The sequence below is a fragment of the Nomascus leucogenys genome, chromosome 4 (genome assembly GCF_006542625.1).
Source record: "Nomascus leucogenys isolate Asia chromosome 4, Asia_NLE_v1, whole genome shotgun sequence".
Classification (NCBI taxonomy): Eukaryota; Metazoa; Chordata; class Mammalia; order Primates; family Hylobatidae; genus Nomascus; species Nomascus leucogenys.
The window spans coordinates 113,063,242-113,079,881 of NC_044384.1; the positions used below are offsets into that span (position 1 = coordinate 113,063,242).

The window sequence follows — 16,640 nt, forward strand, 5'->3', positions numbered from 1 at the left end:
ATTAAACCTCTTTTCTTTATGACAAACCCACAGCCAATATCATACTGAATGGGCAAAAACTGGAAGCATACCCTTTGAAAACTGGCACAAGACAGGCATGCCCTCTCTCACCACTCCTATTCAACATAATGTTGCCAGTTCTGGCCAGGACAATCAGGCAAGAGAAAGAAATAAAGCATATTCAGCTAGGAAAAGAGGAAGTCAAATTGTCCCTCTTTGCAGGTGACATGATTATATATTTAGAAAACCCCATCGTCTCAGCCCCAAATCTCCTTAAGCTGATAAGCAACTTCAGCAAAGTCTCGGGATACAAAGTCAATGTGCAAAAATCACAAGCATTCCTATACACCAAGAACAGACAAACAGAGAGCCAAATCATGAGTGAACTCCTATTCACAACTGCTACGAAGAGAAATACCTAGGAATCCAACCTACAAGGGATGTGAAGGACCTCTTTAAGGAGAACTACAAACCACTGCTCAATGAAATAAAAGAGGATACAAAACAAATGGAAGAACATTCCATGCTCATGGGTAGAAAGAATCAATATCAGAAAATGGCCATACTGCCCAAGGTAATTTATAGATTCAATGCCATCCCCATCAAGCTACCAATGACTTTCTTCACAGAATTGGAAAAAACTACTTTAAAGTTCATATGGAACCAAAAAAAGAGCCCGCATTGCCAAGACAATCCTAAGCAAAAAGAACAAGGCTGGAGGCATCACGTTACCTGACTTCAAACTATACTACAAGGCTACAGTAGCCAAAACAGGATGGTATTGGTACCAAAACAGAGATATACACCAATGGAACAGAACAGAGACCTCAGAAATAGCACCACATATCTACAACCATCTGATATTTGACAAACCTGACAAAAACAAGAAATGGGGAAAGGATTCCCTATTTAATAAATGGTGCTGGGAAAACTGGCTAGCCATGTGTAGAAAGCTGAAACTGGATTCCTTCCTTACACCTTATACAAAAATTAATTCAAGATGGATTAAAGACTTAAATGTTAGACCTAAAACCATAAAAACCCTAGAATAAAACCTAGGCAATACCATTCAGGACATAGGCACGGGCAAGGACTTCATGTCTAAAACACCAAAAGCAATCGCAACAAAAGCCAAAATAGACATTTGGGATCTAATTAAACTAAAGAGCTTCTGCACAGCAAAAGAAATTACCATCAGAGTGAACAGGCAACCTACAGAATGGAAGAAAATGCTTGCAATCTACTCATCTGACAAAGGGCTAATATCCAGAATCTACAAAGAACTTAAACAAATTTACAAGAAAAAATCAAACGACCCCATCAAAAAGTGGGCAAAGGATATGAACAGACACTTCTCAAAAGAAGACATTTGTGCAGCCAACAGACCCATGAAAAAATGCTCATCATCACTGGTCATCAGATAAATGCAAATCAAAACCACAATGAGATACTGTCTCACACCAGTTAGAATGGCAATCATTAAAAAGTCAGGAAACAACAGGTGCTGGAGAGGATCTGGAGAAATAGGAATGCTTTTACACTGTTGGTGGGAGTGTAAATTAGTTCAGCCATTGTGGAAGACAGTGTGGTGATTCCTCAAAGATCTGGAGCTAGGAATACTGTTTGACCCAGCAATCCCATTACTGGGTATATACCCAAAGGATTATAAATCATGCTACTATAAAGACACATGAACACATATGTTTACTGCAGCACTATTCACAATAGCAAAGACTTGGAACCAACCCACATGTCCATCAATGATAGACTGGATTAAGAAAATGTGGCACATATACACCATGGAATACTATGCAGCCATATAAAAGGATGAGTTCATGTCCTTTGCAGGGACATGGATGAAGCTGGAAACCATCATTCCGAGCTATCGCAAGGAGGAAAACCAAACACCGCATGTTCTCACTCATAGGTGGGAATTGAACAATGAGAACACTTGGACACAGGGAGGGGAACATCACACACAAGGGCCTGTCATGGGGTGGGGGGCTGGGGGAGGGATAGCATTAGGAGAAATACCCAATGTAAATGACGAGTTAATGGGTGCAGCAAACCAAATACATGTATACTTACGTAACAAACCTGCACATTGTGCACATGTACCCTAGAACTTAAAGTATAATAATAAAAAATTCAAAAAAGAGAGAGGCCTCTGGAGAAGCCAAATCTGTGAACACCTCGATCTTGGACTTCTGGCCTCCAGAATTAAGAGGAAATAAATGTCTGTTGTTTAAGCCACTCAGTCTGTAGTATTTTGTTATGGCAGCCCTAGCAAACTAACACAACTGTAATAGGTTAAAATATGCATATTGGCAATGCCTACAGCAACCACTAAAAACTAAAACAAAGAAGCTGTCGCAGGTTGAGTTCCCCTGAGCAGAGATGGAGTTCAGTGTGAAGTATGTTTATTAAGGAGTGCTCTTGGGACAAATACCTGTAGAAGGAAGGCGACACAAGCAGGGGTGGGCAGAATGAGAAGCCAGGTTGTTATGCTAGTCCAATAATAGCCTTGGCCAAGCCCACATGAAGCTACAGAGCTAGAATGACTCTTCAGAATTGTGCTGAGTTGGATTGAGATGGTCAGACTTTAATATTCTTGCATTCAGCACTGGATGTTAGCCACCTTGGGAAGGCGAATGACCTTGAGCAAGGTAGCTCTCTGCAATCGTGGCAATCCCTGAAGGGTCTGTCAGCAGAAAGCTATCTATCAACAGGTCTCCCAGCAGGGGAAACAATAATGACTTCTTGAAGTATTTCTTGATTTGAAGAGGAATGTGAGCAGCATTTAACATTATCCATCACAGAGATCTAACCAATATATGGAGTGGAGATAAAATGAGATAACAAAAAATACTCAAATAACTCAAAAGAAGGCAGTAAAAGGGGAGGGGACAATGAACAGCTGGAACAAATAGAAAACAAATAGTAAGATGTGGGATTTAAAGAAACCACATCAATAATTATATTATGTAAATGGACTCTAAACACTCCAACCAAAAGACAGTGTTTACAGTTCAAGAAGGTTAAAATTTAAATGATTTAAAGAAACATATAACATGCAAATACTGATCTAACAAATGATGGAGTGGCTATAGTAATTTCAGGAAATAGTATTCAGAACAGTGAATATTAACAGGGAAAAAGAGGAACATTTCATGATAAGTGGGTCAAATCATCATGAAGATATAACAGTCCCAAATATGTATGTCCAAGTAACAGAACCTCAAAGTATATGAAGAAAAATGGAAAAAACTAAAAGGAAAAATGAAGAAATACACAATCATGGTTGGAGATTTTACTACTGCTTTCTCAGTAATTGGTATAACAAGTATATAGAAAATCAGTTAAGACATAAAAGACTTGAACAACACCATCAATCTAATTCAACCTTATTGTCATTTACAGAACACTCAACAAGAGAGAAGACACATTTTTTTTTCAAATACACATATAACATCCCCCAAAATTAAACTATATGCTGGGCCAAAAAATAAATGTCAGTAAGTTTTAAAATCTTGAATTTATACAGAGCATATTCTTAGACCACACAGATGACATTAAATAACAAAACCAAATTCTAGCCAAAAGGTATCTGGAAAATCCCCTAATATTTGGGAATTAACCTAAGAATTAACGAATAATAGCAAAGGAAATCAGAAAACATTTTGAGCAGAATGACAATGGAAACAACATATGAAAATGTATGGGATGCAGTTAAAGCAGTGCATACAATGAAACCGATAATGTTAAGTGCTTATGTTAGGAAAGAGGAAATGTCTTAAATCAGTTATGTAGATTTCCACCTTGAAAAGCTAAAAAACATTGACCAGGCATGGTGGCTCACACCTGTAATCCCAGAACTTTGGGAGGCCAAGGTGGACGAATCACTTGAAGTCAGGAGTTCTAGACCAGCCTGCCCAACATGATGAAACCTGTCTCTACTAAAAATACAAAAATTAGCCAGGTGTGGTGGCTGGTGCCTGTAGTCCCAGCTACTCAAGAGGCTGAGGCAGGAGAATTGCTTGAACTGGGAGGCAGAGGTTGCAGTAAGCCAAGATCATGCCACTGCCCTCCAACCTGGGCTACAGAGCGAGATTCTGTCTCAAAAAAAGAAAAGAAAAGAAAAGCTAGGAAAAGCAGAGCAAATTAAACCTGAAGTAAATAACAAAGAATGGAAATCAATAAAATAGAAAAAAGTATGATCAATAAAATTGATAAACTTCTAGCTAGTCTGATTCAGAAAAGAGACAAATGACCAATTTCAAAAATGAAAGGGAATTCTTTCACTACAAGTACTACAGACATACCAAGGATAATAAAGGAATATTTAAACAAGTTTATGCTAATAAATTTGACAAGTTAAAATGGAAGATTCTGGCCAGGTGTGGTGGCTCACGCCTGTAATCCCAGCACTTTGTGGGAGGATTGCAGGAGTTCAAGACTAGCCCGAGCAATACGGTGCCAAGACCATTTCGATCATGGAGACCTAACGAAGCAGCACTAGAGGAATTAAGACAAAGACACAGGAATACAGTATAAAGTGGGGATTCGGGGGCTGACAGCCTTCAGAGCTGAGAGCCACAAACAGAGCTTGACCCACACATTTATTGACAGAAAGCCAGTGATGAGCATTGCTTCTATAGATTGTAGAATAGCTAAAAGCATTCTTTATGGGAAACAAAGCAATCTCAGCGAGGAGCAGAGAAACAGGCTCTGGCTGATTATCTGCAGCAAAAACACGCTGTCAAGGCACAGGCCTTTCCTGCTATCATTTGTGGTTTGAGCAGTTTTTTGCTCCAGGTGGGGCCAGGTGTTCCTTGCCCTGCTCCAGTAAACCAACAACTTTTAGCAGTGTGCATGACAGCCATCATGAGCATGTCCCATTGCTGCAGAAATCCTGTTTATGGCCAGTTTCTTTAAGATCTGTTTATGACAGTGTTAGGGATTGCTACCAACATGTCCCCCCTTTCTGTTTTTGCAAAGTGATAAAGGCATAGGCAGCTTTGTCACAGTAGGCTACTTCTCACAGGATTTGGGATCCACATCTGCAGATGTACAAATGACCAATTTCATTTGTATTTCAATTTGATATACAAAGAAACAACACCAATTAAAAGAACAGTCATCATTGAAATCACAGAGCCTCCAAGTGTCTTGATCCATTTTAACGGGTTAATAGCTGCTAATCCATCTGAAGCACCTTCAAGCACTTCAGTTCCTGGCATTAGTGTCAGATGTGCCTGAGAAGCTTGAAATATTTGTTCCTTCAGTTTTGTAATATCTAAAGTAAATTTCCAGTATGACCTTTCAAATGTTTCTTAACTCTTTCCCACTCATGCTCTCTTTCATTATACAGATGAAGAGTAATGCAAAAATCAGAAGTATTCCAATCACATTGTAACTGCATTCTATATTCTAGACTAACTACTCAATCTCCTAGCCACCTTACAGTTTGTTGGAGATAATTGATTTGATTAGCTAGTTTCTGGTCTATATTAGTTTGGGAATTCCACAGCAAAGTAGAATTTTTCTGCCAATTATTTACATAGTCTGCTGTTTGTACTGTGGAATGCAAAGCAACTCCAGCTGCCGCAGCAGTAGCTGTGACAGCAATCAATCCCATAATGACTAAAATTAAAGTAGCAATGAAACACTGAGAGCATCTCAGAATCTTTTGAAGAATTTCAGTAATAATATGCACAGAAGGAGAGGCTTCCCAAGGACCGGAAAGCTTTACAGGTATCCATACTCCTTCTTGGGCTCTTACCACCAAAATAGAATGATCAGTATTATACAAGGAAGAATTCACACAAGAAAACAATCTACATTCTTGACAAGTCCCATGATGATTTGGGAGATCAAGTTTTTTTGTTTTTTTTTTGAGACAGAGTCTCACTGTCGCCCAGGCTGGAGTGCAGTGGCACGATCTCGGCTCACTGCAGGCTCTGCCCCCCGGGGTTCACGCCATTCTCCTGCATCAGCCTCCTGAGTAGCTGGGACTATAGGCGCCCGACACCTCGCCCGGCTAATTTTTTGTATTTTTAGTAGAGATGGGGTTTCACTGTGTTAGCCAGGATGGTCTCAATCTGCTGACCTCATGATCCACCCGCCTCGGCCTCCCAAAGTGCTGGGATTACAGGCGTGAGCCACCGCGCCTGGCCGAGATCAAGTTTAAATCACCCACTACAAGCAGGAAAGGCGGACTTACTGTCAGTCTCAACATGGCTGCAAGTGGGGGGTCCTTGGGTTCCTCCCAAAATCTCTTCCTCAGCATCTGGCTCATGATAAGGTTTCAGGTGTCTTGATGATATCCAACTCGGCTGCTGGTTTTGGCCTGGAGAAACACAAGCATAACCTCTACCCCATGTTATTATTTTACCTATTTCCCAACTTTTTGTTATCGGATCTCTCCACCAAACCAGTTGTTCTGCTTCTATCTTTGAAGCTGGTTTCTGTAGATGCTGTGCAGCTGCTGGTAGCATCCGGCCTTTAGGCAGGCTCAAAAATTTAAATTTAATAATGCTAGATTTAGTTGTATGTGTGGAGTCCTATAATCACTGTTCCTATAATCATTGTTCCCCCTCTTCTGCTTTTGTAATTGTTGTTTTAGGGAGTGATTCAGTTTTTCCACAATGGCTTGTCCTTGTGAATTATATGGGATGCCAGTAATGTGTTTAATATTCCATATAGAGAAAAGTATAGCTAGAGCTTGGCTAGTATAGCCTGGAGCATTGTCCATTTTAACTGAAGCTGGAATGCCCATGACTGCAAAGCATTGCAGAAGATGCCATTTAATACAGGCAGAAGATTCCCCTGTTTGGCATGTAGCCCAAACAAAGTGAGAAAATGTATCTACACATATAAGTACATAAGCTAGTCTCCCAAACGAGGGAACATGTGTGACATCCATTTGCCAAACAGAATTAAGTTCCAATCCTCAAGTATTAACTACTCCTGTAAAAGATGCAGAATGCACCATTTGGCAAGTTGGGCATTGCTGGATAATAGCTTTAGCTTCTTTCCAGGTAATGCTGTATCTGCGTTTGAGACCAGCGGCATTAACATGGGTTAAATTGTGAAAGTGTCTAGCATTAGATAATGCCATAGCAACTAGGCGATCAGCCATTTGATTTCCTGCAGTCAAAGGTCCTGGAAGAGGTGTATGAGCTCTAATATGAGTAATGTAAAAAGAGTGCATTCTACTCTTAACTGCTGTTTGCAATTGGGTAAATAAAGTCATCAGTTGTTTATCTGCATGAAATTGTAACTGAACATTTTCAATTAATTGTGTGGAATGAACCACGTATGAAGAATCAGAAATTACATTGACAGGCATTTCAAAAGCAGTCAGCACCTCAATTACAACTACAAGCTCTGCTTTTTGAGCTGAAGTATAGGGCATCTGGAAAACTTTACTTTTTGATCCAGGATTAGAATCTTTACCATTACTAGACCCATCTGTAAAAACATTTTCAGCACCTTTGATTCGTTTAAATTTAGTTATTCTAGGGAGAATCCAATTAGTTAATTTCAAAAATTGAAATAATTTTGTCTTTGGAAAGTGATTATCAAGAAAACCTATGAAATCAGCTAAATGGGTTTGCAATTAAGACTATTTATAAAGGCTTTTTGTATTTGTGCCTTTGCAAGGGGAATAAAAATTTTTCCAGGATCATATCCTTGTAATTTAACAATTTGAGTTCTCCCATTTCCTATCAGAGTAGCAATTTGATCCAAATAAGGAGTTAGAGTCCATGAATTAGTATGTGGAAGAAAAAGCCATTCTACAAGATCTTGCTCTTGAACAATAACACCAGTAGGTGAATGCTGAGTTGGAAAAATCAATCTTTTCTGGATCTTTTCTGGATCTATTCTATTTATTTGAACTTTATGCACTTGCTTTTCAATCAGCTGTAACTCTGCCTCAGCCTCCTTTGTTAATTGCCAAGGGCTTGTGAGACTGGGATCTCCTCTAAGGATAGAAAAGAGATTACTCATGGCATAGGTAGGAATGCCTAGAGCAGATCATATCCAATTAATGTTTCCCAGTAATTTTTGAAAGTCATTCAATGTTTTCAATTGATCCCTATGTATGGTTACTTTCTGTGGCACAATGGTAGTGTCATTTAATAAGGTCCCCAAGTAGGAGTAAGGAGTAGTAGTCTGAATTTTGTCAGGAGCTATAATTAAACCAGTACGAGAAATCAAGTTTTGCAAGTGATTATAACATTGGAGTAATATTTCCTGAGTGGGGGCAGAACAAAGTATATCATCCATATAATGAATAATGTAACACTGTGAAAATTTTTTACAAGTAGGTTCAATTGCTTGTCTTACGTAAGTCTGACAAATTGTTGGACTGTTTAACATGCCTTGTGGCAACACTTTCCAATGAAAACGCTTAGCAGGCTGCAGGTTGTTTACCGCAGGAATTGTAAATGCAAACCATTCACAGTCTTGCTCAGCTAAGGGGATAATAAAGAAACAGTCTTTTAAATCTATGACTATTAAAGGCCAATTTTTTGGAATCATAGCAGCAGAAGGCAGTCCAGGCTGCAATGCTCCTATAGGTTGTATAACTGAATTAATGGCTCTAAGATCTGTCAACATTCTCCATTTATCACATTTTTTCTTAATAACAAAGACTGGAGGGCCGGCGCGGTGGCTCATGCCTGTAATCCCAGCACTTTGGGAGGCCAAGGTGGGCAGATCACAAGGTCAGGAGATCGAGACCATCCTGGCTAATGCGGTGAAACCCCGTCTCTACTAAAAATACAAAAAATTAGCCAGGCGTGGTGGTGGGCGCCTGTAGTCCCAGCTACTCAGGAGGCTGAGGCAGGAGAATGGCATGAACCCGGGAGATGGAGCTTGCAGTGAGCCAAGAATGCACCACTGCACTCCAGTGTGGGCAACAGAGTGAGACTCCATCTTAAAAATAATAATAAATAAATAACAAAGACTAGAGAATTCCAGGGGGAAAACGTTAGAGCTATATGTCCTTTTTCTAATTGTTCAGTAACTAAGACCTCTAAAGTCTCCAATTTTTCTTTACTCAGCAACCATTGTTCTATCCAAATTGGCTTACTTGTTAACCATTTTAAAGGTATAGGTTCCAGAGGCTTAACAATGGCCGCCATCAAAAATGATATCCTAAACCCTGACAAGATTTTTTTCCTTCCGCTTGAAGTGGTTTCTTTAACCCTTGTAAATTTTTTCCTAATCCCATGCCAGGCACATACCCCATCTCTTGTATCATATGCTGACTTTGAAGGCTATATAATTGTTCTATGTAATGAGGAACTTGTGCTCCCCATTGCTGTAATAAATCTCTCCCCCATAAATTTATAGGTACAGAAGTTATAATTGGCTGAATAGTCCCAGATTGTTCATTGGGTCCTTCACAATGCAAAATATAAATACTTTGATATACTTCAGGGGCTTTACCAACTCCAACTATGTTAAATTGAGTGGATTGAATTGGCCACACAGATGGCCAGTGCTGTAGAGAAACGACTGAAACGTCCGCTCCTGTATCTCCCAACCCTTTGAATTTCTTTCCCTGAATAGTTATTTCACAGGTAGGACATTTATCAGTAATTTGATTTACCCAGTAAGCTGCTTTCCCTTGCTTATTTGTACTTCCAGATCCTCCTGTTTAGTTTCACTTCTCCCCATTTCCACATATGGCACAATCAGGCGTTGTGCTATACACTCTCCTGGCTCTGCTTTCCAGGGAACAGAAGTAGATATAACAATTTGAATTTCCCCATTGTAATCTGAATCAATGACTCCTGTTTGTACTTGTACTCCTTTTAAATGTAAATCAGACCTACCTAGAAGTGATCCTGCCGTCCCACTGGCATCATCTGACTGGAGACAGCAACATTCTTTAACAGTCCCATTACAAAAGGAAAACCTGGTCCATGTTGATTAATAGCTTGTTTAAATTCTTTAAGTATTTTAAAAGGAAAAGACTCAAATGTAGATATAATATTTCCCTGTTGATCAGGTGGGTGCCTTCTAACAGGAAACTGCCAAGCATCCATATCACCCTCTTGTCTAGCTTGCTGGATTCCTGCCTGATCAGAACTGAGAGCAGTTGCTTGAGGCGCTGCTCAAACAGTCACTGGGGCAACTACTTTTCACCCAGTGTCCTCTGGAAAAGAAAGATGCGGAAGGTCAGGCCACTCTTTTTCTTCAAAATAATGAGGGGGTGTAGAGGGGTAGGGACAAACCTCACCCTACTTTGCTGCTTTAGCTGGCAAGCAAACCTGCTCTGTCACCTCTTCTGTTACTTCGTTAGACTCTCCTTCTTCCTCTGATTCCTCCTCCTCATCATCTGTGTGGAAAGGCTCCAAGGTGGAATGAACCAGAGCCCACACTGACCAGTTATAGGAATATCCCCAGCACCATCCTTATATGCCTTTTTCAGTGTGCTGCCTACCTTTTCCCAGACCTCTACATTCATAGTTCCTCGGTCCGGAAACCAGGGGCAATATTTCTCTACTGCACTAAAAAGCTGCATAAGTCAGCTAGTGCTAACGTTCACTCCTCCTTTTCTGAGGAGATGTCGAAGCCGACTCAAATAAGCCTCATGCCTGCTCGACCCTTGTCCCATTGTTACCCTGATGCTTCTGAGCTCCCCTTCTTACTCACCATGAGGATTGCTTTAACAGTACTCGGGTGTCCTCCAGTGTAGTTGCACGTTTTCTAACCATCGCTCCAGCGACCCTTCGACCCAGGTTCGAGCCCCCGTGTTGGGCACCACTTGCCGAGACCAGCTTGGTCCTGGAGACTCCAACCCAGCGGTGCTAGAGGAATTAAGACAAAGACACAGGAATACAGTATAAAGTGGGGATTAGGGGGCTGACAGCCTTCAGAGCTGAGAGCCACCAACAGAGCTTGACCCATACATTTATTGACAGAAAGCCAGTGATATAAGCATGGCTTCGATAGATTGTAGATCAGCTAAAAGCATTCCTCATGGGAAACAAAGCAATCTCAGCGAGGAGCAGAGAAACAGGCTCTGGCTGATTATCTGCAGCAAAAACATGCTGTCAAGGCACAGGCCTCTCCTGCTATCGTTTGTGGTTTGAGCAGTTTTTTGCTCCAGGTGGGGCCAGGTGTTCCTTGCCCTGCTCCAGTAAACCAACAACTTTTAGCAGTGTGCATGACAGCCATCATGAGCATGTCCCATTGCTGCAGAAATCCTGTTTATGGCCAGTTTCTTTAAGGTCTGTTTATGACAGGGTTAGGGCTTGCTACCCACAACATGGCAAAACCCTATCTCTACCAAAAAAAAAAAAAAAAATGGAGATTCTTTGAAAGATACATATTATTAACATTGACACAAAACGAAGTACAAAATCTGAAGGGCCGTATGTAAATTGAATTTTAACTTAAAAGTTCCACAAAGAAAACATCTAACTAAGATGGTTTCACTGGTGAATTCAATCAACTATTTAAGGAACACATAATACCAAAACCATAACACATACATGTAAAACATTTACCAAAATTCAAGACAAACCTACACATTCTTTTTAAATATTCCTCCCCACCTCCAGCAAGAAATGAAAGGGAAATTTCTTAGCCCGATGGAGGGCATATTCATACACACACTCTTAGTGATAAAATGCTGTCCCCTAAGATCAGGAACAAGGCAAGGATTATTGCTCTCCCTGCTTCTATTCAACACTATACTAGACATTCTAGCCATTGCAGTAAGGCAAGAAAATGAAATAAAATGCTTACAGATTGAAAAGAAGAAAACTGTCTTTGTTTTTATAGATGACATAACATGATGGATAGAAACCCTACATATCCTACTAATACAAAATACTACCATAACTAGTAAGTGAATTTAATAAAGTTGCAAGACACAAAATCAAACAAAAATTGATTCTTATGGCTGGGCGTGGTGGCTCATGCCTGTAATTCCAGCACTTTGGGAGGCTAAGGTGGGTGGATCACGAGGTTGGGGGATTGAGACCATCCTGGCCAACATGGTGAAATCCCGTCTCTACTAAAAATACAAAAATTAACTGGGCATGGTGGGGGGTGCCTGTAATTCCAGTTACTCAGGAGGCTAAGGCAGGAGAATTGCTTGAACTCAGGAGGCAGAGATTGCAGTGAGCCAAGATTGTGCCACTGCATTCCAGCCTGGCGACAGAGTGAGACTCCATCTCAAAAAAAAATGATTTTTATATGTTAGCAACAAATAATTCCATATACCATAGACTATCTCTATATGCTAGCAAAAACAGTTGAAAAAATGAAACACTTTTCCAACAGCATCAAAACAATTAAATGTGTACAAACGGCCAATAAGAACATGAAAAGTGCTTAACATCACTAGTCATTAGGAAAACACAAATCAAAACCACAATGAAATTTCACTTCACATCCATAAGGATGGCTATTTTATATATATATAAAGAAAAATAACAAGTGTTGACAAGGATGTAGAGAAACTAGATCCCTGTGCATTACTGCTGGGAATGTAAAATGGTGCAGCTACTGTGGAAAACTGTGGTGGGTCCTCAAAAAGTTAAACGGAATTACTATATGATTCAACAATTCCACTTCTAGGTATATACCCAAAAAATTGAAAGCATGGACTCAGATATTTGTACATTAATGTTCATAGCAGCATTATTTACAATCACCAAAAGGTGAAAACAACTCAAATGTCCACTGATGGATGAATGGATAAACAGGATGTGGTATATAAACACAGTGGAATATTATTCAGCCTTGCTACAATGTGAATGAACCTTTAAATTTAAAACATTAAAACATTAACTATTTTACAGATGTAATATTTAATAAAATCTTACACGAAGTGGAATAAGCCAAAAACAAGAGGACACATGTATGATACCACTTATATGAAAAACCTAGAATAGGCAAATCCATAGAGACAGAAAAGATACAGATTATCAATTACTGGGGAGAGAAAAATAGGAGTTATTGTTTAGTGGTAGAGTTTCAGTCTAGAATGATAAAAAGGTTTTGGAAATGTGTGGTGGTGATGGTACCATAATATTGTGAATACACCTAATGCTACTGAATTTGGTCTTTATATGTTCGCAATGAGTAATTCAACATGCCATGGAATATTACTAAATGCTAGTAAAAACAATTGAAAAAATGAACACTTTTCCATGGTTAAAATGATGTCATACATTTTATCACAAAACATGGTTAAAATGATGTCATACATTTTATCACAAAACATTTTTGAAATATCAAATAATTTAACAAAATATGTGTAAGACATACACTAAAAACTATAAAACTTTGTTAAGGGGAATAAAAAGAACTAAGTAGAGAACTGTCCTTTGTTTATGGAAATTACCCATCATTGGTACACAGAGATCTTCCTCATTCTTTTTTATTGTGTGGATGCATTATAATCTATTCAATCTGTCCTATATTAATGTATATGTGCCTTTTCCCAAGTACTTTGCTGTTATCAATAATTTCACAATAACCTTATACATATGTTGTCTTGTATGTTGGAATTGTGTCTTTGTGCAGATGCCTATTGGAATGGTTAAGTCATACTCATATTTAGTTTTGTTGATGTTGCCCAATTTCCCTCCTTAGGAGTTTCATGAAGTTGCACTCCTACCAGAAATGTATATGAACGCCTATTGCTCCACAGCCATGGTAACACAGAATTTTATCAAACTCTTTGATTTTTGTCAGTAAGCATTTTAAAATATGCTTAAAGTGTATTTGCGTTTTTTCTGATACATACATACATACATACATACATACATACATATATATATATATAATTTTTTTTTTTTTTTTTTTTTTTTGAGACATAGTCTTGCTCTGTCACCCAGGCTGGAGTACAGTGCTGCCATCTCAGCTCACTGCAACTTCCACCTCCCAGGTTCAAGTGATTCTCCTGTCTCAGCCTCCTGAGGAGCTGGGATTACAGGCGTCTGCTACCACGCGCGCCTAATTTGTTTTGTATTATTAGTAGAGATGGGGTTTCACCATGCTGGCCAGGCTGATCTTGAACTCCTGACCTCAGGTGATCCACCCGCCTAGGCCTCCCAAAGTTCTAGGATTACAGGATGAGACACCACGCCCGGCCTGATACATATACTTTTTTTTTTTTTTTTTTTGAGATGAAGTCTCACTTTGTCACCCAAGCTGGAGTGCAGTGGCGAGATCTCGGCTTGCTGCAACCTCCACCTCCCAGGTTCAAGCGATTCTCCTGCCTCAACCTCCCAAGTGGCTGGGACTACAGGCACACACCACCATGCCCAGCTAATTTTTGTATTTTTAGTAGAGATGGGGTTTCACTATTTTGGCCAGGCTGGTCTTGAACTCCTGACCTCATGATCCACCTGCCTTGGCCTCTCAAAGTGCTGCTCTACCATGCCTGGCCTAGAAAATGTCTTTTGAGCAACTATGCCTCTTTGTTGCCCATAGAAAGTTGGGGGTCCAGGGTCTTTTAACATTTAGTCCCTTTTAATCCAGGTTAATGCCATTAGTATAGCTTCCTAAAATGTACTGTGGGTTTTATGTGTCTGATTGGAATCTACTCTATGTACCAAAAGCCTCACTCACAATTATTTTTGAGATAGCTCCCAATGGGTTTAATCACTGATATGCCAGGTGTGTGAGGCTGCTGTGGGACAACAATCTTGATTCCTAGACGGGTCATAAGTTCCTAGGGACTACAGGCTCCTGCCACCATGCCTGGCTAATTTTTGTATTTTTTTTTTTGTAGAGATGGGGTTTCACCATGTTGCCCAAGCTGGTCTCGAACTCCTGAGCTCAAGCGATTCACCTGCCTCAGCCTCCCGAAGTGCTGGGATTACAGGTGTGGGCCATCACGCTTGCCCTAGAGTAATATTCTCTATTATCAAGGTAGAAAGTTCAACATACATTCATTAGATCTACTTTATAGATAGTGTTATTTAGATCACTTACATCGTTATATTTATTTTTTGTCTCCTTAACTTCAGTCTTGGATGAGACAAAGGTGTTTTAAATTTCTGTTATTTCTAGGTTTCTATTCATTTTTCCTGGCATAATTTGTTATGCAAATGTTATGTGCTTTGACAAGGCAGAAGTAACACAATGGAAACAATGAAAAAGGAGGGAGAAAGAGGAAAGTACAGAGCTCTTTGTTGTACAGGGAATAGGTAGGAGCCAAAGAATATCACTTAAAGTTGACAAACCAGATAACTGAAGCTCTAACACTCATAAGTAGTATATCCTCATTGTGAATTGTGGCTTTTAGCATTTTAATGTATCCTTCATTGTCTTGTCTATTTTTTCCTGAATTCTACCTTTTCAGATATGGATACTGTAATCTTTGCCTTTTGTGGTCCTACTTCTCTGGTCTATTTTTCCCCACCTCTTTTCTTTTAGCCTCTCCTGAATCACTTATTTTAGATGTCTCTTATAAATAACAGACAATAAGAAGACATTGGTTTGTAAGCCAATCTGATATTCCTTTTAATAGGTAAGTCCTTTCACATGTACTGATTTAACTTATATGCTTGGATTTAATATATTTACTGTATGATGGTACATTTACTGCATGTTTTTCACTGTAATCTACTGCCTTTATTGTTTCTTTGAGCATTGATGATTTACATTTTTATTCTAGTAATTATACTATGTATTCTACACTATTAATAGTATAGTACACCTTTAATGCTCTAAATCTCCCTTTTTCCTTACTTACACTTCATATACTTGGTTTGTCAACTTTAAATAATACTCTTTGACTTCTACATATTGCCTAAACAACAAAGAGTTCTTTGTATTTTCCTCTTCCTCTCTCCCTTCTTTTTTGTTTTGTTACTTCTGTCTTGTCAAAGCATATACAATTTGATACTACTTCATGTGATTAGGCTTTCTGTCCCCTCCCAAATCTCATCTTGAACTGTAATCCCCAGGTGTTGAGGGCGAGACCTGGTGGGAGGTGACTGGATCATTGGGGTGGTTTCCCCCAAGCTGTTCTCATGATAGAGAGTTCTCACAAGATCTGATGGTTTTATAAGACAGTTTTCCCTCCTTGCTCTCTTGTGCGTTCATGCTCTCTTTCTTGCCACCATGTGAAGGTCTTTGCTTCGCCTTCACCTTCTGCCATGATTGTAGGTTTCCTGAGGCCTCCCCAGCCATGTGGAACTGTGAGTCAATTAAACCTCTTTTCTTTATAAATTACCCAGTCTTGGGTACTATCTTTATTATTTTTCTGAGACGGAGTCTCACTGTCGCCCAGGCTGGAGTGAAGTGGCACAATCTCGGCTCACTGCAATCTCTGCCCCTGGGTTCAAGCAATTCTCGTGCCTCACCCTCCCAAGTAGCTGGGATTACAGGCGTTCACCACCATACCCAGCTAATTTTTGTATTTTTAGTAAAGACAGGGTTTCACCATGTTGGCCAGTCCGGTCTCGAGCTCCTGATCTCAGGTGATCTTCCTGCCTCAGCCTCCCAAAGTGCTGGGATTGCAGACATGAGCCACCATTCCCAGTTGGGTACTATCTTTACAGCAGTGTGAGAATGGACTAATACTGTTCTTCCACCCTTTTCCCCACTTCCATTTGGCCTCAGGTCTACAATCAAAGATATTCAATGGTCATGTC

General features: G+C 39.7%; 1 protein-coding gene across 1 annotated transcript in view; it reads right to left on the reverse strand.

The window, feature by feature from the left end:
• Positions 1-6,228: 6,228 nt before the first annotated feature.
• XYLB (xylulokinase) overlaps positions 6,229-16,640 on the reverse strand; it is a 72,491-nt gene continuing 62,079 nt past the window's right edge. The window contains exons 19-20 of the mRNA XM_030812111.1: positions 10,672-10,826; positions 6,229-6,349 (exon numbers count right to left, since the gene is read on the reverse strand). Of these exons, the coding sequence (XP_030667971.1) occupies positions 6,295-6,349; positions 10,672-10,826 (210 nt within the window). The 3' untranslated portion in view covers positions 6,229-6,294. The remainder of the gene's footprint in view (positions 6,350-10,671; positions 10,827-16,640) is intronic.